This window comes from Buceros rhinoceros, unplaced genomic scaffold, assembly GCF_000710305.1.
Source record: "Buceros rhinoceros silvestris isolate BGI_N320 unplaced genomic scaffold, ASM71030v1 scaffold9258, whole genome shotgun sequence".
Lineage (NCBI taxonomy): Eukaryota > Metazoa > Chordata > Aves > Bucerotiformes > Bucerotidae > Buceros > Buceros rhinoceros.
Genome location: NW_010425074.1, coordinates 30,335 through 54,388, shown reverse-complemented (window position 1 = coordinate 54,388; position 24,054 = coordinate 30,335). Strand labels below are relative to the sequence as shown.

At 38.5% G+C, this 24,054-nt stretch overlaps 1 protein-coding gene across 1 annotated transcript in view; it reads right to left on the bottom strand.

Annotated features, from left to right (window-relative positions):
• Positions 1-13,898: 13,898 nt before the first annotated feature.
• The window catches only part of BRD1 (bromodomain containing 1), a gene marked incomplete at its 5' end in the record, with an annotated part of 38,690 nt that continues 28,534 nt past the window's right edge, over positions 13,899-24,054 (bottom strand). Inside the window, 3 exons of the mRNA XM_010141004.1 lie at positions 13,899-15,794; positions 18,386-18,540; positions 20,843-20,952. Coding sequence (XP_010139306.1) covers positions 15,611-15,794; positions 18,386-18,540; positions 20,843-20,952 — 449 coding nt within the window. The remainder of the gene's footprint in view (positions 15,795-18,385; positions 18,541-20,842; positions 20,953-24,054) is intronic.

Sequence of the window (24,054 nt, the reverse complement as noted above, 5' to 3'; positions counted from 1 at the left end):
CCCAACTGACATCCGAACCTGTACAGTCGGAGTGCCAGGCAAATTTGCTTGTAATAAATCCACGTTTTTCGGATAGCTGCTGCTGTCTGTTTTGTGGGTGCCTCCGTGACATGAGGTCTCACCAGAGCAGAGTAGAGGGACAGAATCACCTTCCTGGACTTGCTGGTCACGCTTCTTTTGATGCAGCCCAGGATACGGTTGGCCTTCTGGGCTGCAAGCGCACATTGCCAGCTCACGTCTAGCTTTTCAACAATCAGTAACCCAAAGTCCTTCTCCACAGGGCTGTTATCTCTTCATCCCCCACCTTGCCATGCAAACCCAAAACAATGGGTTAACTAAAAGGAACCCAGAATATTCATTTATAAAATCAGCGTTAGAATGTCTCTATTTCATCGAAGTTTGAGTTTCAGCAAACTGTCCTTTTTTGATAAAATAACCTTTTAAAATTTATAAGTTGTTTAATACTTACGCCCTAGAGATCTAACTTTTGCCAGCATATCTTCCTTGAAGCACAAGTCAGGATTTAATTCTGTCACAGGCTAAGGCTTCCCATGGTCTTCTAAACAGTTAACTTTCATAATTTAGTCTTAGAACATTATCAGCTTTCTCTGCCAAAGGCCTGTTGACATTGCTATTATCTGTATCACAAGAACTTTGTACACTCTGTGATTTCAGTTGAAGGACGCTGCAAACTGCCTCTCTTTTCTACACTGTGTAATTAAACCATTGCAAATAGTTATAAATTGAGTGAAGACAACTGATTTTACATATTATAATGTTTTCATACAACTGTTCTATAAACCAAAAAAGCTGTTTATCTAAAAAGCATTAATTTACCAAAACAAATCAAAGATATATCTGCTTTGCAGAATGCAGGAGTATTTATTGAATAATAAAATGTTTTAATTACCTCTCCATTATTTGCATATATCTGTCCTGTTTCAATTGGTAGTTGTAGCATATTGTCTGAAATCAGCATCTTTCCAGACTTGCATTTGTCTGTAATATGACTTGTTCTTAAAAATCTAATACCAGAAATGCAATCAAATCGCTACTTTAAAATTTCTTATCTTATACATATTTTCATGCAGCTGTAAATGCCTTAGCGTTAGTCTTAAAAATCAAGACCGCTCACTTCAGCAGGCCTGTCGGGGTGTTCAGAGCAGGATCTAGCTAAACTGTTTCTTGCGCACCTTCTTAATCTGACATTGTGCAATGGCCAATGTCCCGTGCTGAAGATCTGCTAAGTTTGTTCACCTCCTTCAGAGTTAACATTTTGTTTTCCTCCCCAGCAGAGAAGGAGAAAGAAAATCAGACAAAGGGAAACCTGAAAATATCTGTTAAAAACAGACCCATAAGAAATCTGAAAGATGAAGGAAGACAGAAAATGGAAGGCAGGGCGGAGTCCTCTTCATCTCTGTCTCCAGGCACTTACTTTTCAGTTCCACCCTGTCCTGGGTTCAACATGGAGGAACCGGATGCTCCCATGTCTGAAACCTCCACCCCTGGGGCAGTCTGGCGGCCCTGACGGTGACGCACCACCCAGCTCGCCTAAGAGACAAAATCCCGAGCGAGATCAAGCAAAATGGCGTGGGAGTAGGTGCTCTCTGGTGCAGGGGCGGAAGTCGAGAGAGAGAGGTTTCTTCCTGTATGCTGCTTTATACCCTTAACACGTAACAGTGCACCTGACCCTCTTTTAACCAATTAAATGCGGGGTTAAAGTACTTGCAGGGAATAATTGCTATTCGTTCATTAACCAAAACAAGGAAGTTTCAACCCAAACCAGGAAGTCTAGCCCAAACCGGGACACACCCTTGAGAAACATCATCAGAAACGATAAAGGATGAGCAGAAGGAGGGGGAGCATGGTCATGCATCACCTATGTCCAGACCAATCACCATTTTCAGGCCTGGGGGAAGTCCAGGCTTTGGAGCAGCCTGGCAGTGGCTCCATTTACCCAGGAGCAGCCCCCCTGTATCATACAATAATACTTATTTACTAACAAAGGAGGTCCACTGTGCACTAGGATAAATCTTGCCAAGATATTAGGGTATCTTCAGCATTTTACTACATCCACAATTCAGTTCGCTTATACCAAGCAAACTGGCTGAGAACAGGTTTTCCGTGCTTGCACTTCCACAACTCCTTTAAAACAAGCAAATAAGCAAACAACATTTATAGAGTGAAAGAGTTTGCTTTAGTCTTTTATTGTAAAAAAAATTCAGTTCATGACTGTAATTTTTCAGTAATAATTTTTAACCTAAACCTTAATATTGAGCAAAATTCAGCCTGTGAAGGTTATATCTTACCTCTGAGGGAGACCCGTTTAACTAAGGGTGTACTCATTTAATGAATATTAATCATGTTCGTGAAAGATATAAAAGCAGTTTATAGTTTTATTGTGTTTTCATAATAAGCTGGTCTTAATGAGAAAAGTTTTCCCCAAGAAAAATTAAGCCTATCATAGTTCTCCTGTGGCTTTGTAGTGTATTTGTACTAAATGAGCAGCTCATCCATCAGACTGAAGTACTCAGATCCCTTAAAGACCATTGTGTGAATTTAGTGCTATTGTTTGAATAATACTCAGTGTCTCCACTTTTCCAAAATAAGGGTGGTTTGTTCCCCTTTTTTTTACTACTTCAGCATAAGTTTGGGGAATCATACTTAACAAACTGTCATCTTTTTGCCTAGAGATCTAGCAGTATAAAATGAACTTAGAAAGTTAAAACATTCATATTTCAATCAGCACATACAGAAATGGAAACATGGTTACTAAATAAAGAAGCAGAGAATGGTAAACCCCCTAACTTTGAACACAATACAGATGAATTTAAACTCCTTAACTATGCACTAATTATTTGTTTTGGTAGTCCCCAAATGCATTCCCAGGATGCACAGCAGAACTTCTATTTATTTCAATCCTGTGATGGCACATTTGTAGAGATTGTATACTGGGAACAATTAGCACCAGCAGTCAACATAGCAGTAAATGGATTAGGATCAATTAGTAACTGTTTTAAAAAAAATGTTCTATATTGTCTTACCTCTGCAGCACTGGAGTAGAGATTAGGTACAGTCAAGATTTATGGGTAGATAAGAGCCCAAGATAAATAATTGTACCAATGAAAAACTTCTGATAAAATTATTAAGCTTTTTTTTGTAGCAACTTCAATTTTTCTTTTAAGCATATTCATTTCAACAAGGCATTTTTTAGAAGGCTTCTTATTTAGAGGATGGATGTTTGGTGTAACAGGAGCCCAACTTCAGTGTCCACTGGATGTGAATGGGACAGAGAGGACTCACAGGTAATTAATTACCTGTGCCAGGTTTGAAGTGGAGCCTTAAATTCTCACTTGGGATTGCTCTGACTACAGCACTACTGACTATTCTGACAAGAGGTTAGAGGGCTTCTATCTTAAAAATAATTTTAAGAATTTAGCCTAACAAGACCTTTGATGCTAATGCAAGATGAAAACAAATTGTAAAACCTCAAACTTTTTGTACTGGGTCTGGTTGGAACGGAGTTAACTTCCTTCCCAGCAGCCTGTTTGGTGCAGTTTTGGATTTGTGAGTAAAAGAGCACTGATAACACACCAGTGTTTTGACTGTCGCCAAGCAGTGCTTGCACAGCATCAAGACCTTCGATGTGTTTCACTCTGCCCCTTCAAGTGAGTAGGCTGAGGCTGGGAGGGGACACAGCCAAGACTGCTGGCCTGAATTGGCCAAAGGCATATTCCATATTCACTTATTAAACAGTTTTTATCTTGAGGTTTTTCAGTTTTTCTCCTCCTATGCCCTCCCCCATCCTGTTGGGAGTGGGGGGTGTCCCAGCAGCTGTGCAGGTACTTGCTGCTGGCTGGGGTTGGCCCACCACACTTCTTTTTCTAACAAAATCCACTGAGCGGCTATGCTCCAAATTTATCTGCTGATTAAAAAAGAAGCCACAATTTATCAATTGAGGCAGAAGTGTGTTCAGTTCAGTTCATTTCCTAGCGCTGTCCCAGGCTTCCTCTGTGGCCTTGGACAACTCACTGAGTTTCTGCTTCACTCCCTTATCTGGTAGCCACCACTTCTCATTACATTCTTCTATCACATCTAACTTACAGGCAAAGCCCCAGAAGGGTGTGGGGCAGAGCGCAATACCAGACCAAACACAAGCAAGAGATCAGCAGCCCAAGCTGCACGGTAAGCAACACCTTGCACATATGCCCCCATAATACCAGGCACACACATCTCTGCCTATGCACACATACAGTATACAAGATAATCAACTGATTAGTTCTGCATACCTGACCAAGCATGGCGACATCCCAGCTATTGGCTTTTGTTGCAGACCGACATATACGATCTAAAGAAGATTTCACCTGTATTTATAAGCTGTTGCACAGTTCTATATGTGGCCAACCTGTTGCCATGTGATCCCAATTAGGAGGTTTTTTTTCCTAAGTTTTTTTAATTACCCTCCTTTGAGATGTAGACTTCCCTCAACACTTTCAACTACACAGTTTTCACCAGCAGGAGGTTTCTATTTTTACCAAAACTAAATGTCAGCAGCAGCAGCATTAAGCCATCTATTGCTGTTATCTTGTTTTAGAACTGTTTTCCCTCCTGTTTGCATTCAAATTAATCAGTTAGTGGTCATCTAAACTTACAGCCATGCAGCCTCTGGCTTCATTTTATAACAGATCCCGTGATGATCAGAAAAGACAGCGGTAATTCAGTTATGTGCACTTGAGTGGACTAACATCTACTGCAAAGATTTGACATTGTCTTCCTGCAAACACGACAGCTAAGCAGGCTCATCTTCAGCTTTGTGTTTGACTTTCCAAGGCTGTTTGTTCTTCAGCTGGTAATTGCACACATATGGCTAACATTAAAGAGACAGTTGAACACAAGAGCTAATATGAACCTCAGACTGTCCCCAAAACTAGTTTTTAGAAAGACAGGTAATAAAACAGAGCTGTGTAGTTCATTAACTACACCTAACCCTAGGACGGATTGAATACATCGCTGTCAATTCTAGTAACCTTGGACATAGAAGACAGTGTCACACTAAGATTAATGAAAACACTGAATATTAAATATGAAACAAGACCAGAGTTTTCAAAGCCAAAACTTTTTATTGCTGAGGTGTGAAAATGCTAATGGTTTATTTTATGCAAGTAGCTTATACGAAGCACGGGAGATATGATAGACACTTTGAGCAATTGCAGTAACCAGACAGCAGCATGCGCAGGGGCTCTGGCATACAAGGCTCTGGAGGAGGTGTCATGTGACTATCCCCCACTGCTATTGTCTTTGACCTTATATTTTTTATTCTGAATCTAACCTGAGAACTCTGCCCTGATTTTCTATCCAGCCTCCTTTACCTTGTCTGGAAATTAGGAGTTTTGAAATAACTCTTTTACTGTTGTTTGTTAAATTCAGTTTTATTTGCCCTTTTTTGTATTTTCTGGTTCACAGACCTAGTCTCTGATAAATCATTCAGGAACATCTCTAACTGCCAAGAGCTCTCTCTTACTGCTTATTTTGATGAGAAGTGTTTTTCACTCCATTCCAAAAGATCTTCTGAAAAACAGAAAAAAATACAAAATTGGTTTACTCATTTTTATTTACCTAAAATTTCACTAATAAACCAGAGCTTTTATAGCTCTTAATGATGTGCCTTGCATAAACACCACCACAACCACCCTTGGAAGAATGCAAAATATTATGAAGTAAATAATAGACAGAATGTGAAAGCAAATAAACAAAAAGGAGAGCAAAAAACCCAGCATGTTTGCTTTTCTCACATTGGGAACCATTAATTCTGACAACTTTATTCTGGCTTTATTTTAACAAATGAAGTGGTGGTAGAGAGGAAAAAACATACATAGTAGAACTGGACTTAAGAAAATCCGCTAAAGAGCCAAAACCAGGTTATATTTACCTGTGCTGGGGTAATATTAACAATTAGGAAGCAGCAACGCAGCGTTGAAGAGACCTTCTGGGCCATCAAAGGCAATCACCCATTATTGCAAACAATGGAGTTACATAGTTCCTGCCACAAATTTAGCAAGCTTCCTATTTTGTTGATTTGCCCAGTTAAATTTTAACACCCAGTTGCCTCTACTCTCCTGCTTCAGTAGCCAGATGTCAAACCCATTGTAAAAGGCTCGCTTGCTTTCTTTGGCCATGTGTTAACGCGCTGCATGAATTGAGGGGAAACACTGCTGCAGAGAGCACCTTCACAGGTATTGTCCAAAGCCCAGGCACCTACTGTCTTCTGCGTAACAGAACCGTTGTGCTGGTTGACAGCAAGCGCAATGTGAGCCAGCAGTGTGCCCAGGTGGCCAAGAAGACCAAGAGCATCCTGGCTCGTATCAGCAATAGCGTGGCCAGCAGGAGTAGGGAAGTGATTGTCCCCTGTACTTGGCAGTGGTGAGGCTACTCCTCGAATACTGTGTCCAGTTTTGGGCCCTTCGCTACAAGAAGTGAGGTGCTGGAGTGTGTCCAAAGAAGAGCAACAAAGCTGGTGAAGGGTCTAAAGCACAAGTCTTATGAGGAGCAGCTGAGGGAACTGCAGTTGTTTAGTCTGGAGAAAAGGAGGCTGAGGAGCGACCTCATCACTCTCTACAACTACCTTAGAGGAGGCTGTAGTAAGGAGGGGATCAGTCCCTCTTCCCAAGTAACAAGCAATAGCAAGGGAGGAAATGGCCTCAAGTTGTGCCGGGGAGGTTTAGACTGCGTATGAGGAAAAATTTCTTTACAGAAGGATCTGTGAAGCATTGGGACGGGCTGCCCAGGGAAATGATGGAATCATCATCCTTGGAGGTATTTAAAAGAGGTATAGAAACGGTGCTTCAGGATGTGGCTTTGAGGTGACCTGGAAGTGCTGGGTGTTTAGTCTGGAGAAAAGGAGGCTGAGGAGCGACCTCATCACTCTCTACAACTACCTTAGAGGAGGCTGTAGTAAGGAGGGGATCAGTCCCTCTTCCCAAGTAACAAGCAATAGCAAGGGAGGAAATGGCCTCAAGTTGTGCCGGGGAGGTTTAGACTGCGTATGAGGAAAAATTTCTTTACAGAAGGATCTGTGAAGCATTGGGACGGGCTGCCCAGGGAAATGATGGAATCATCATCCTTGGAGGTATTTAAAAGAGGTATAGAAACGGTGCTTCAGGATGTGGCTTTGAGGTGACCTGGAAGTGCTGGGTAACTGTTGGACTTGATGATCTTAAAGGTCTCTTCCAACCAAAATGATCCTCTGATTCTGGGTGATCCTGTGATTTTGTCCATCTTCATGCTTCCTAATGTGTTACTTTGCTGTTAATAATACTAATTTTCAGCGAAAGAGAAACAGCTGAGGAAGAACATTGTTTGATGGTAGTATTAAAAATCATAATTATTGTAAAAGAAAAACGTGGTAAATAAAGCTAGCCCTTTTATTTCTTCTTTTTAGGTGATCTTTCTTTTACAATGTAAAATGATACCATGTGTCTTCATTATATTCATTATAAAGTGGTATATACAAATGTGTTAGAGAGAAAACTTTATGCAGCACTTCAGGAACACCATCATAATCCTCAACTATTTTTTAAATGAGTTCTAAGAAAAGAAGACGCAATCGGTTTCCTCCCAACTTCCTACCCTCCCCAAGGTGAATCCTAATTTAAACTAAAGTGCTACAAAAACTTTGTGAACTTTGCACACTGAAAAATTAAGATGATCTTCAGGAATAAGGCTAACGGTATCTTCAGCCAGCAGTTAGAGGAAGGTGATTCTCCCCTTGACTCAGTGATGGTGAGGCCATACTAGGAGTAGTGTCCAATTCTGGGCTTCCCACTGCAAGAGAGACAACGACATACCAGAGAGAGTTCAACAATTAAGAGGCTGGAGTGTTTCTTCTATGAGGAAAGTCTGAGAGAGCTTGGATTGTTCAACCTGGAGAAAAGGCAGCTCAGGGGGAACTTACTAATGCCTATAAATATGTGAATGGAGGATGCCAGGCTTTATCAGTTGTGCCCAGTGACAGGACCAGGCAACACGCACAATCTCCAACACTGGCGGCTCCATCTGAACACCTGGAAACACTTTTTACTGTCACGGTGACTGAGCACTGGCTCAGATTGCTCAGGGAGGTTGTGGAGTCTCCATCCTTGGAGATATTCAAAGCTGTCTCAATGTGGTCCTGGGATACTGGCTGTAGGTGACCCTGCTTGAGCAGTCAGGTTGAACCAGATACCTTCAGAGGTCTCTTCCAGCATCAACCACTCCGTGTTTCTGTGACACCACAAGCACCTACCATGTTTTCAGCAGTTCAACACAATCCTCCACTTACCATACCTAAAAATCCAGAATTGACAACCCCTGCTGCAAGAAACAGGGTACAATTGTATGTAAAGTGTGGGAGATTCTTCACTGTCAGATCTACCCTGTTCAAAGGCCAAAAGTGAAACATTTTTGTCGTATCTGCTTAGCACTAGGTGCCTCAAATTTACCCTTCCTTATGCTGTTCACTTCTCACAGCCACAGAACTAAATCGAATAGCAATCATGCACATGATTTGTAAATCTAAAGGTCAGCAGAAGAATGTAAAATAAGCCTTTATAACCATTAGATTATGCACAGCGGCATACAAAATGAAAAGTGGTGAAGGCTCAACAGAGCTGTTGTCAACAGACCAAAGCTATGAAACATAATATGCTTAGAAGATTTTGAGAAGTCTGTTGTGATCCAGGTTCATTTGCCAGCTGAGTAAGATCAGAGAATGCTTAAGAAGAATGAAGTAGTCTGGGATGGACAGAGTTAAGAAATTCCCTTATGCGTTCTCTTGGATGAAAGTATTACTCTTTTCCCAAAACACCCACCAAAGAATTTGGTGAAACCTATTGTGTAGAAGAAGCCATGCACGGGGCTGCTCGATCCTCCTTAGATAAACACTTCATTACCTGTTAAAGACTGACTAAGACTGTAATTTATTTACATGCACCTCAACGCTTTTTATGGTAGTTGATGGATTAAAAAGAAGTAACTAATAGTAAATTACATTCAAGATAAACACAGGGATTTTAAGAGCTCTTACAGAATAAAGTAAGCCGGTTTAAAGATCTTTGATTGAAAAGGGAGCTTTGGAAACTCAGGAAAAAATACACCAATTTGTGAGTTGCTAGAATACAACACAAAATGTATACACACATTTCCTCTACCAGTCAGACACTATAAAAAGCTCTTTTTCAGCAGTGCTAAAATCCCCTTTTAGGATAACATTTGCATTAAAAGTTAGGATTATTTTGTAATGTAATCAAGAATGCAACCAAACCCCATGTTTTTCTCAGCTGGAAACACACTGTATTAGACACCTTCAAAAGAAATAAATATCTGTGAAAAGCAGTGGACAATTATGCAGCAAATTAGATTAGCTTGGTTCAAATTATCTGATGAAGTTGATCTGAAAAATTGATCTTCATGCTTCATCAAGCCATCTTGTATACATTCTTCCTATAATCATCATCTGGGAGAAGTGCAGGGAAGTAACTTCAATTTCACTTTTCTTCTAAAATATATAAAATAAGGACTACTCAGCTGCATCATCATAAATATAGTTATACAAGAGGCACAAAAAATTAGATTGCTGGTTAAGTTTGTGTACAACCTGACTGTAGTTCTGCTTGCTTTCTGTCTATCTTCTAAGAGTTGTTTTCCTTGTGCACAGACAACTATTTCCACTGAAAGGAAAAAAAAAAAGTACTTTCAATGCAGGTCTTTATTTTCTAAAGAAACTGCTGCCCAAATGCATCATCTTGTCCTGATTTGGACAAATAACACCTCTTTAATTATGTACCCCCTGTGCTGGGGTGTAAAAAAAAGTCCTACTGGTATTCAAGTACCCTGTTTCATGGCTAGTTCATCGAAGCCTACAAGTCAGTCTGTAAAGAAACCAATTCTAGAATGTCCGTATCATAGAAAATTCACACTAAGTAGGAAGCAAAGTACGAGCCAAAGAAATATTCAAGCAACATAAAAGTTCATTCAAAACATAGATGTAAATACACACACACAGAAAAAAATCTAGATAGCATTTAAGAGTTGCCCCCTCTGCCCATCTCTCAGTTACTACCTTTCCACCTAAAATCCAGCTACCATTGCTTCTCTCACTGTGTCCTTGCAGATGAAGCCATCTTTAGCAAGACTGGAGGGCAATTCCCCAAATCCCCCCTTTTAAATGAAGACACTACTTTAGCACTTCTCCAGTTCTTTAGAAAATCCCCAAGTTCTTCATGTGTTTCCAATGAAAATTGCCATTGTTTTGCCTGTAGCTGTCCATTTACTCGAGCATCAAGCTCCTACAACCCTAAAGAATAGTTAAGTAAAAAAGATATTATCAAATTCTTTTCATCAAGGACTAGGCATATGAAAAAATTGAACTGACAATCTCAAAACAATTCTCTTTGTGAAAAATGAAGCAAAGAAATCACAATGACTCCAATCCTTCATCATTTCTGCATCATCTATTAGCATTTGTTTTCCCATTAAAACAGTAGGCATAGATTTTCCTTTGTCCTCCTTGTATTTTCTATGTATTTAGATAAATTATTTGTTTTGTTTTATGCTATAAGATCATGAAAATTTCCATCCTCAGCGAGCCAAGTACGGAGGAGTGAAGGACACCATAACTGAACATAGATGAGGAAGATGTGTGAGGTCTCCTAACCCATCTCCTTAGGCTAAAACAAATGCTTGTTTCTTGGGGCTGTTGCCAGGGAAGTTGAACAGAGAATATCGTTAGATGTCCCTAGGGTTCACAACGTGAAGACCTTCACAGCGGAGAACGGCTCCAGACAGCTTAGACAAAACCAAAAATATGCCAAAATGCAGATTTATGGGTGAGATGGGAAAAGCAGTATCAATGCTTAGGCTTGTTGTATAAAGAGGAGCTATCAAAGACCGGACATGGAAACCATTCACATCACCCCAGACCTCTTTGTACACCCAGACATTAGCCCAGAAAGCTAAGACCTCCCTAGTTTGCTGACGGTGCTGACTTGTAGTGAAACAAATTCAAAACAGTCAAATCAAAACAAAATTAACAAAAAATGAGCTGAACTTGGAGGACCTGTGAAAACACCCAAAAGAGGCAGCAAAGCAGTAGTTTGACCACAGAATTGTTCTCTAAGATATGTGCTATCACTAGGATTAATTTTAAAACTTGAAATAATTACTAAATGCTACTTAATAAACTTTATATAAATAAAAAAAGCCTTATTCCGCCTCCTCTCCATGCAGTATTAGGCTAACAGGGTGACTGCAGAGTCAGATTTTTAACACTATGGAAACAATCAAAGAGGAAAGGGTCTCGAATAACCTTACAGTTGGAAGTAGAGCTGTTGAGATCTTGCATTTTCCTCCCTGACCATCACATTTGATAGCAGTTTCTGTGCACAAGCAATAAAAGCAAGCTGAATAAGCAGGCAGATAAAAATAAATTCACAGCTTGCTCCCATCAAATAACAACTTCAAAAATATTTTTAAAAAGCTTATTTATCAATAAAGAATATTTTCAAATTCATTAGCTTGAATTTACTCTTTTCCTAACTTATAAGGCAAATTTAAGAGAAAATTAATTTTTCAAGGAAGAACTGATAAAACAGAAAAGTCGTAACTGACCGATGTAATACAGAAACGTAAACAAGCTAATGTTACCCTCAAGACAAGCTTCCTTCGCCAGCCTGCAGGACACAGCAATTGTCTCATCTCTCATCTTCACCTCCAAACTTTAATATCTTTGTGTGGCGACTGCCTTGCGCTACATCACCAGCAGAAAGGAGCTCTGAGTCATTTTCTAATGCTATAGAATGCAACCATAGCAAAATACCTTTGAAAAGAAAACCAACAGCTAAATAAAACAGCATAAAAAGTAACTTGCCTGCCGCTATCAGTGACACACAAGACACCCAGAAAATCCAGAGTTGTTGTTCAGTGCACTAGCTCTACAGTTTAAGCATTCCCAAAATGTCCCACCTGCAGCAAGAACATCAGAGAAAGCTACTTTTGATGGACTACAGATACTAGAGGCAGAAAAGACTGTTTACCAGCAAGAAGTTTTAATAGCAGCATTTTGAAAAGAAAATATTAAATATTTATGTTGTGAATGCTGATGGTCTGTGTGTATTGCTCCCTCTAGTGTAAAAAATACAAAATCACAATCAGCAAACATTAAAACCAGATCAGTTTGGAAACAGATGCAAACATTAAAAACAGATCAGTTTGGAAACAGATACAAACTAGTCTGGGGGAAAAAAGTTAATTCTTCACCCATATTTTTTTCCTAAATATTTATAACATAATTTCTTACATCGTAATACCAGAGAAGATAAATTTTAACTTAGTTTTGACTTCTGATCTGGGTCTTTCACACCAAATTAGCAGGAAATGATCATACCAGAATGGAGCTATGAATGTGCCAATCTACATCCTCTATTTGCCGCTGTAATGCTCCCCATGAAATCGGTAAGATACAGCATGGTGGGTTTCTTTTCTCCACAAGACTACTGATTCCCACTCTACAATAATGCTACAGTTATTAACGGCGTCATAAAAGAAACTTGGCCTAAAAGGTGGTGAAGGACATTCTAACACTCACGCACTCATTCACCTGGCTACCGCATGTGGATAGGCCCCAGAACTTGGGGACTTGGAGCTTGGACAACCTTTCCTAAATACAAAATTTCCTCAATGAAACCCCTTAAAACACACAAGTCACACTGAAGACTGACAAGCCTGAGAAATTGTTCTAGACTTTAACTCCATCTGAAGAGCCACCAGATGATTTTTGACTTTGGCACAACAGTATACAGCAAGAGCTGTAGCCACTGCTGCAGCCTCCTCTCAGACAGTATCTGGGAGGAATTCCCGGGATGGTTTCTGTCACATGTACAAAAGAAAGACAACACAGCCTTTCGTCTCACTTTCACTGAAAGAATAGGCTGTGCAGTTTGTCTGGGTGCTTAACAAGCTTGTTTCCAGCAGTACAGTCTTCCAGCTCAGGATTCCCTTCAGTGCATACAGACACCTGTAAAATCAACGTGGCAAATTCACCTTCTCCAAGAACTGATGGAGCTGTCTCTGAAGATAAAAGCCAGAAAATGAAACTTGGAAGTCTGAGCAAAACTCAAACTGAAGCTTTCACTGAAGATATGACTAACCAGTGTTACAGAATAAAGAAATTAATACTCTGCTTTTGTTTTCAAAAAAGGAGCTTGCTTTCCCCCCCTCCTACGCTGCTACAATCAGCAGTTGAGAACTTGGCAAGTCTTCTAATGCATCATTTTGCATCTCTGTTGCAAACTTTTTTTTTTTTTACTGGGACTTCATACAGATATCAAAACTCTTATCATGTATTAACAGGCAGTCCTAACAGATAGCAAGTGGCTCTGTTGACTCAGTATTTCACAAATTCAGCTTCATTCACTTCAAAGAGGAGCATGGTTATGTGGCAGATACTTGAAGTCACCTCACAGAAGTTCTATTTAAGGCAAACAATGAGATTTTCTTTTTCCCCCTGATGTGGCTGTTCCTATCACAGCATCGCACCTTAACAATGGTCCTTACAGGACACCTGCCATCACTACTCCCCTTAAAGCTGTGTTTACTGTCAAGACTGAGAAAACTATTTGCTTGATCCCTTCTGAAATTTATCCAACTCATCTCTTTAATTGCTAGTGTCCACTACAGGCAACTGGCCTCAGCTAGAGTAACTAGCTAGAATACCTACCACACAGAGGGCTCACTAAGGATGGTACTGCATGCCACAGCCAGAAAACTATCAGGCTCTTGAACTAGCACCTCTGACACAGCTCTGTCATGGAATAAGAAAATGGGCACTATGGGAAAATCTCAGGGGCTAAATTCAGGACAAAATTAACAGTTGAGAAAGAAATTTTATTTCAAGCTTCTAAGGGGGTATTACAAACAACAGAGAATAAAAACATTAAAAACTATTTAAAAAGTAATTGTCCCTTTAAAATAAAGACTCAAGCAGGTTTAACAATGAAGTATGCTATTCAATGAAGTTTTAAAAAAAGATTTAAAAAGTATTGGTTTTCCTGTATTTGCTAATCCTTTATAAAAAAGATGGGCATAAATACTTCGTGCATTCATATGCATTATTTGGTGTTTCATATTATATAACTCGGTACAGTATTTAAGATATCACTGCAAAAGAGTTCAAACACAGTGCATTTATAAATAATGGAGTCATTATAAACCACATTGCAAACATACCTTGCCATTTTCATTGTTACAAATTGAGTTATCTCAGTGAAGGTAGGAATAAAGTAGCTACAACAATCAATATCTTGACTTTATTTTTTTTCTTTTTAATATAAAAATGCAGTTCTGGAAACCCACCCTCCTCCTTCCCCCTGCCCAAACATAATGCTTTACTTCTTAAAAATAAAAATAAAGTACTAATTCTATATACATCACATGTACCATACAAAAATGTATCCAAAGTTTCTATTGCTACCAAAGTGTTCTAAATTAAAAGTTACATAAATCCCCTCCTCGGAAACAGAAGATTACAAGTTACAAAAAAAATCAAATTACACACAAACCATCAAGTTATTTTATACAATTTCCAATACATTTTTCTCCCAAAGCAAGTTGTCTTCTCATGTGCCTGTATAAAAATGCATATCAATATATTTGTCAATTTTATTTTTCATTATAAAGCAAATTAATACATTTTCTACAATAAATAAAACACAGGGAGGCACACATATCAACAAAATTAAATCAATGGGAGATAAATGGGATATGGTTTTGAAAGAAACAATGTGCTTGCAGGCTTTAAGCCAGGTTTGTTTAAAACAAAAACAATCTTAAGTTATTTTGGGCAACAATGGAGTGTTTTTGGTGATTTGCAAGTGATGTACATAGTATAATTCTTTCTCGATGTCTTTCTCACAAAGTACCCTCCAAAATAATGCAACCTCCTTTCTTAAAATACATATTTGTAATTGTAAATTTACATCAATCTTAAATATGTGGTACTTTGTGCAAAGAGCAATGATTTACACAAACATTCAGAAGTCTTTTTCAGAAGCTACAGACCAAGGAAGAAGTGATAACAAGCAGCACCATATTGTACATGGTTTAGGCAAACATATATTTGATGCCATTTTGTTATTAGGCTTCGAGATCCACTAAACACCTTAAGCTGGAAGATGGTGCTTAGGTAACAACCTCAGAAAGAAAGAAAAAATAAAAAGCATGGAAACAAAAAACCAACTCCCTCCCCAGCAAAATTATAAAAGGAATTAAAGAGCTACTTCTAAAATCAGAATAAGTTAAGTGTTGAATATACAGTTATGTACAATTATGAACACTATGAACAAGACATTTTAACAGGTTTAGTGGAAAATCCTCCAAACTACAACACGATAAAATCAATAATCAATATGGCAATGGTGATTTAGAAGAACTGCTCAACTATTTCAAGTTCGCAGAACTCAGCCACTGAATCAACAGTTAAAGGGTTGTATCTTCAATACATTCTTTTAGACAAAAAGGTTCATTAGTAGAGTTCGAGTCTGTGTGGTATTTATTTTTCTGTGCCTTGGTAGAATCTCTGTTAGTCAATATCACTGAAGTCACTGACTGGTTCTCCATGGACTCTACTCAGGTGATTCATAGCACGATCAAAAGCAATTCTTACTGCTTTTCGTATGCTTGAGTTACGTCCTTCCATCATTTTTAACTTGTCTATGGTCTCATCAATCCCAAGTGGAACCATTTTGGATTTGGGAAGCCACTGCCTGTAAGAAACGGTAAAATAACACAGTTAAATATAGAATAAAATCAAGAAGTTTGTCCAGAAATGTCAGGTCTGCTATACTGTGTTTCTCATATAGCAGATCAGCTTTACCATCTTAAATAAAAGTGATAAAATTTTAAGATAGTACTTACTTGCCTTAAATATTTTAAGAGCATGAAATATTAAGAAAGCCTCTTCCACAAAACAAAGAATACATTCCAACATTCCAATTCAATGATACATATTTAGGTATCAATTGAAAAAAATTAGCATGAAATACTGATGCAGTTTAGTTGAAGAATAGGCAGCAGTAGCTAATAATGAACATGGCTCAAGAGTCTTACTTGACACAGAGACTTGACATGGTATACTTTCATTTGCATTATTACAAGGAATTTGCAGAAGATGAATTTGCACCTTGCATTTAAGACATCTCAGTTTGGTCTTTAGGAGGAAAACTGAACCGTCAGCGAATTTCTACTTGGTGCGCTTTTGCCCTGCAGCATGGCATGCCACTGACTCAGTATTCAAAGTACTTTTCCATTTTAAGCTCGATGAGTATCATTAATTGCTGGGGATAAAGGAGTGATAACAAAAAAAGCTCCACATCCCATTCTTCTAGTTAAAGGAAAAGCATTCTAAATATTTAACTTAAAAGTATAAAGTAAATTTATTTTATTTCCATAAATGTTTATCTTAATCCAGTTTTCCTAAGTTACAGGTATTAAGGAAAACAAAAATTAGGTAAACTAATGAAGACCTATTAGAAATGTGTTGCTGTAGTCTGCAATCCCGACCCAATGGCAGATGCCACACTTCTGATTAAAAATGACAGTTTGGGAGTCTATTTGGAGCTGAACCGAATGCAAATCAGACAGCAAAGTCTGATGTAAAACACTGTATTTGAAGATTTTCTAAACTAAATAAAACCATCTCTTAAAACAGTTTTTTAGTAAAGCACTATAAACTGCAACCCTACTGTACTGAGCATACACACTGAAACAAAAAACAACGCAGAGTCAGTACAAGGATGCGGACAGAACAGTAAACAATAGTAACATCAGCATGATAACCAGCAGTCTAATCATTATCAGTTTTAATATAGATCAGAGGGAAGTTTTTAAAAGGTATTTTTAACAGAAGGCTTGCCAAGCCCTCCAGATGCAAATGGTGAAGGAGAACCAAGTATGACAGTGTGATAGGTGACAGAAGCTGGTATCACAGACTGCAGATAATGTATACCCTATAAGTGAATGAAAATCACATACATGGGTTCAGGAGTGAAAGAGACAGAAGTGAGTTAGGGTGATGAGTGCCAAAATAATCACAAAAAAAAAAAAAAAAAAGCATTACCAGAAGTTGGGGGAGGTGGGCAGGCGGGGGAAGGGGCTAGAAAAGCACATAGCCTTTCCTGCCCATCTATGCAGAGTATCTGTTAGAGACAGCTTTGCATAATATTTGCAAGATTTAGGACCAACTGCATATGGTAATGAATCAGAAAGGTTTAAGCTGCAGAGGGCTCCCAAAATCAAGAGGCAACCACATCAATTACTAAGAAAGTGGCTAGGGAGAGCGTGCATTAGACTTGTGACACCAATAAGAGAACAATGACAAACAGAATACCAAATGTGTTTAAATTTGTACGTTCTCCATGAACAAAGGCAGAAGAATGCAGGATCTCACGGAATCCTGTGCAACTGAACAAAGATAATCATGAAGAAGTACCAATTAATTCAGAAAAGAATTGAAGAACAGCAAGAGCAAGCCATATGGGGACAGAAAAGGAAACATCAGTTCTAAATTTCAGACAAGAAGTGATAGTGTACTGGGACAGAGAGATTCAGGAGAATGGCAGCATTTCTATACATCACATATAATCAGCTAAAGAGGAAAATGGTATCTGAAAGCGTAAGCAAATTCAAGAGTAAAACTGAGGTATAAAATTATTTAAAGCTAGCTTGACCTGCGTGGAAACGTGGAGAGGAGAGAGAATTGATGAAAGGAAGAAAGAGATTAAAAGCTTCCATATCTGGAAAAAATCCAACCCAACCAAACAAAAATACACCTTAAAAAGTCAGTGGAAGGGGGAAAGAATGTTTTATTGTATGAATGATACCTTCAGGCTCCATATAGCATATTGCTGATACTGAAAAGAGATGGAAAAAGCATTTAACTAAAGAGGTTAAAAGTTTTAAGAAAATGCACTTGAGCAGACGGAGGGTGGGGAGGGGGAGAGGGCAGGGGGAGTGTCATTTGAAAAGCCATGATGGAGGCTGATACAGATAAATACTAAGGACTATTACCTTTAAAAGTCCAAAGAAACAATTTTATCAGGTCAATAAATGAAACCAAAATGCTACTTAAGGACTTCTATTATTTCCTTCCAAAATGACCATAAAAAGGTATTTTTCAGTGATAACATGCCTTGATCCAAGAACAGACTCAAATATGAAATTTTAACATTACAGTTGATACTTCCATAAGAAAGATATCCATAGAAAGATAATGCTTCAATTTTCTTTTAGACCAAAGGTACAAGTTTTTTTTAAAATTTTAAGTTACTGCATCAAACAATACATGTCAATAACATACCAACTTCTTTTATTGTCAAAAAATAGTACTAAGAATAGTTTCTCATCTGATTTGGTCTGCATTTGTTCTCCAATTTTCAGTACATCCAGAGGTGGCACTGGTATAGTAACACCGTTGTGATGGCCAGCAACACGAGGCATTTTAGGGTCAATAATCTAGAAGAGAAGAAAGGACAGTTACTAATTTTTAAAACTAGATCATCTGTTTCAAGGAGGTGTTACTAATGAAGTTAATGGGAAAAGAATCACAAACTCAACAGCCACTGTATATAAAATTGCCTTTGTGTTACACACGTAACTTCTTGCCATAAGCTGAATAGGCAGAGCGGAGGCACAGAGGTAGATTGAACTGAAAGAACTATCTCTAAGGCATTTTCCACCCCTATCAGTTCTTATTAAAGCCTCATCTCAATTTCACTTAGTACAACTTCGCAGACTGACAAGAGGGTTTCAGAATGAGAAAGTGGAACCAGGATTTCTAAAAGCCATAAACGGTCTCAAATTTTGGGTTTCGAAGAAACAACCTATGTTAAGGTATAAATATTTGTTTCTGCAAAATACAAGTCTGACTTTCAAGACAAGGAGCAAAAAACCCTCTAAACAGGCAAACAGACCTAAACATAAACAATCAGAAGTCACGTTCAAATATATTACACATCTAATTTAATGACTCATTTTTCAGCAAAACATGCAGTTACAGTCACAAATTCTTTCTGAATAAAAGTCAGGGAAGGAGGGAAGATGCTGCTAACATTAAACTAATTAGTCTGATGGAAAAACTCCTTTTTAGGAAGATCAAAATATTATCAAATGCTCAGCTTCCAAAGAGAGATTATGATGTTCCATGCCCATTCCCCCCATCTCCTAACCTACAAACTCTTGTTTTTCTTGCATCCACAGTGGCAGCAGGCTTAACAGTAAACTGACCGTGGTCACTAAATCAACTGAAAGCCAACACTGCGAGGAGTTTGTAGAAATCAGGAGAGCTCCCTTCTCTTGACTGAGGAGGGAGTTCCTTGATCAACTCATCACACACTCAGACAAACACCAGTCCTGATATAAAAGGAGTGCGCAGAAATGGAGCCCTTTGGTCACGATCAGCTTAAATCTAACACTGTAGTGCTAACATCATTCAAGAGACAATCAAATCATCGAATTTTCAGCATCTGACCCAAGAGTGTTCAAGTCACCCACTAAGGGCACTTAAAATCAAGTGCTCTGAATTTCATCTTCACAGGTTTTAACCTGACTCTGTATGATTATGTTTCCTGATGCCCCCAGCAGACATTTATTAAGCCATGATGGTCCAGACCATTATATAAATCAAGCCATAATGTATGAACTGTTTCTATAACCTCAAATGCCTGAAGCCAAACACTTCATCAGCGTTTTCTCTGCAAGCTTTAAGTAGAATGGTGTGTATTTCTCCTAAAATAACATGAGCGCAACCATTTAAAGTTTCCAGTATATCATTCACAACTGGATATAATAATTTAATCTATTCCGACTCTACCAGTTTTTTTTGTTTCTTTAAGGAACTGCAGAATCAGAGTATTTTTATACTAATTTTGCATTAGAAAATATCATTCCAACACTAACAAGATGTCTATCAAATGCTTATGCAGTTGATGCTTTCAACAATAATAGATATTGCAGAAGCAAAGACCACTGAGACAGATGCGCTGGTTTTGGTTTGGATAGAGTTAATTTTCTTCACAGGAGCTGGTACTGGCTATGATTTGGATTTTGCTGGAAACAGTGCTGGTAACACAAGGATGTTTTTGTATTGCTGAGCTGGCCTTTTCTGCTTCTCACAGTACTTCACCAGTGAGTAGGCCGGGGGTGTACAAGAAGTTGTATGTGGGCGCATCTTGCAACAGCTGACCCCAACTGATCAAAGTGATATCCTACACCATATGATGTCACGTTCAGCCATATAAACGCCGGGGGAAGGAGGAGGATGGGGGGAGCGATATTTGTTGTTACAGCATTTGTTTTCCCAACTAACCATTACACATGATGGAGCTCTGCTTTCCTGGAGGTGGCTGAATACCTGCATGCTGATGGGAAGTGGTGAATGAATTCCTTGTTTTGCTTTGCTTCTGTGCACAGCTTTTGCTTTACCTATTAAACTGCCTTTATTTCAACCCATGAGTTCTCTAACTTCTCCCCTTTCGATTCTCTTCTCCATCCCACTGCAGGGGGAGCAAGTGGGTGGCTGAGTGATGCTTAGTTGCTGGCCTGTGTTAAACCACAACAGCTATCGCACACCTCCAAAAATGGGTAGGGAAGTAGAAGTTATTGACTCAACATATGATATTGCAATAACTTTACAAACTGAATGCATGGCAAAGAGGCCAGAATAATCTACCTTTATGCAACCTGAATGGGAATTTATCAATTACCTTAAGTTCAAGCACGAGAAACAGAATTACCTGATTGGAAGTCATGTACTCACCAGAGCTGGGTAAGAGGGATATCCACTGCATTTGGCCCATACTACTTTCAGAGGCTCAAGAACAGACGTTGCAGCATCAGTTGAAATCCACATACTGCTATGCCCAACTTCTAAGGACAAATAATGATATAAAATTATAACATTAAAGAACGAAACTCAGACAAATCTTCCTCATCAATATTTCACAATCATCAGAATCCAAATATCAACACCACCTTTCAAGCACATACCAATAAAAGGCAGGAAATGTTCATGACAGCTCTTTAAATGATACTAGCACTTTAACCCAAGCCATCAGATAAAGTTTTTAGACACTTCTAGAAATAACAGACCTTAACACACCTTAATTCTCATAAAGCAAGTGGTTGCCAAATTCTAATCATCCTTTTCCTTTGAAAAAGCTCAAAAGAAAACATAAAATTAGGGTACTCCATAACCAGTTGCTTTTGAAATTATGATGACAAAAAGAGGTGATATTGAAGATGTAAACTGCAGGCTATGTTTTCCAAGTGTTGGATATCTTAGTAGGAATTGCATCCGATACACCAGACAAGCGCTGTAAGTTACCTTTCTACTCTTAAGTTCTAATCTGCATTTTAATTTCTATTTATTTACTTATTTATAATCAGTCCTCTTGGTTTCTCTGCCCAACGCCTTCCTGCAGCAAATTGATTGATGTATCCTTCATACACAGACTTTTTGGAAAAATATAAACAGAACAGTATCTGGTACATAAAAAAAGTTCAGAGTCTTCAGGGCAGCTAATAAGAAAAGAAACCTACATTATTCTCAGCTGCAGAGTTGATATGAAACAAAAAAAATGGTACTTTAATGCCGAGTAGAAAGTCATACAAAATCTGATGGGATGCATGCAGCTAGATTCCCTTAAAAGACTTCTCAAGTGTACACACAGTAGAGTCTCACAATTTTTCCTAGTCAGAATTTATTCCATGTGATGATGGGAGGTTACTACACTAGCACATATAGTTACTGTTTTTCTTTTACGAAAAACCAACCAAAAACCAAACAAACAAACCAACCCCCAAAAAACCAAAACCAAATCCGAAACAACAACCCTCTATTTCCTCAAGCTATGAAAGACAATGAATTTAAGCTTGCAGTCAGGACAACACACTGCTGAAGATTTTAAATAACAGTACTCCCACTAGCTGAAGGCCAACAGTACCAAAATACCACAAACGAGTGTTAAGATCCTACGTAGTTTAGGGTAAAGATAAGGGTGTCTCATTATACTTTTCCTCCCCTTACAGACTTCTTCCTCCTTCCAGTATTTTTAAAACAACTACTGTTTTTTTCAGTACCATTATCAGAGTCACCGTGTTTAATTTTTTGTGGGAAGTTGAGCAAAACACCCATTAGGTACCAGCGTCACAATATCAAAACTTTAAGACACTTCTGTCTTCAAAAACAGAGCTACGAACTTCAAACCCAGTATCTGCACAGCTTTCAGCAAGGAACGAGCTCTGCATAGGCCAATTTCATTTAAACCAGAAACATCAGCCACAAACAGGAAAGTCTACTTTACTGAAAGATGATCAGATTAATAGTGCACAGTGTTCTTTTCTTCTTTTGTGGTTTGATTTGTTTGTTTGTTTTTAACTTTTGTGGGTTTTGTTTGTTTGTTTTGTTTTTATTTGTTTGGGGGTTATTTTTATTTTAATTACATAGAAGAAGGCTTGATTTTAACACCTCCTCCTGTAGACAAATCCACTGACACTGGGCATATTTAAGCTCCAGAACTACTGCCACCCACCAAGAGGTAGCTGTGGTATCGGCAGTGTAGACGGATCCCTCTTTAGGACAATAATAAAATGAGACTTTTCTTTTTACTTTTACTCTTGGGTGGACAAAGAGTTCTCTCTGCTGTCAGCGTTACCTGTTGAAAGCAAAACCACGCAGAGAGGAAAGCTATTTGAATCAAATGCAGTAACCTGCCCCTGCCCACTCTTGCTTACCACTCTGATGTGACTGAAGGGAAAGATAGTATCTAGACACTGCTGGAAAAAATACCATCTCTAAGATTTACTGAAGAAAAACAAAAAAAATCTCACAAGGTGGATCAACTAGGTGGACAAAGATGAGGATAAAGAATTGAAAACTGGGACAACAAGCGTAAGAAAGCCTGGGAACAGGAGAGTTAAATAAGAATCTCGGATCAGCCAGACAAAAGGATTGGGCAAGGTTTACCTTGCCACTTTGGCATTGCAGCTTCCTGACCCTTAGAAAGGAATCCAAGACCTACAAACCTCAGCACATCTGTGTACAGCAGCTATTAATGAAAACCACTCAGAGCACGTCTACTCATCTTTCAGTGCTCTTGCACACTTCAGACAAAGTATTACACACAGATAATTCCATTTGAAAACCAAGAAAACCCTATAAAGCCTACCAGTCCAAGCCCCAAAAGGTAGACATTATCTCAATTACATCCATTAATCAATGCAAAACTGGATCCCATCAAAACTGCAGTATTACAAGATAGCATACTACAGGTTCTGAGGTACAGGTTCTATCTTATAAAGAGAAACAAGACATTCCTTGGACCTAAGGAGGGCATAACTGTAAGCACTGTGTTTGTTTCTAAAGCTGTACACTCTGTCAAACAGAAAGCTGTTTGAGACATTTTGCCAAGAATTAACAACCCTTTATTTAAGTTTCTTTGTAAAATCTGGGATTTTACTAATAAAAGTATATCATGGTGTTAAGGGTTATGCACAGAACATAAGCAGGAGTTGTCACTTCACTCCTACTTATTTTCTCTTCTTGATCTGCTGAGGTAACAGGGTACAGAAGGCAGCTAAAGGAGCTCAAATTAGACAGAATATACAGTAATATATAAAACAATGCTGTTAAATGTCATTTGCTCCTCCTTTTAGGCAGCTGTAGAATGTATCTAAAAATAGAGACAGAATTAAGAGAGATCAAGGAGAGCTCTGAGAAAACAAGTACAGGAATTCTAAGCGGAAAGTGTTAAATACAAAACTCCCCAGGTCAGAGTAAGAAAAGCAAAAAGAAAAGGTTAACTCCTGTATAATAACACAGATAATAAAAATACTAAACCTGAGAGTAATGAAGCAGTAGCATAAAACAGATTAGCTGCAAAAAAGAAAAACACAACTGATCATATGAGGAGGAAAGAATATACTAAGGCAAACAAAGAGTCAGATAAAAGCACTACGGAGACGGGAAAG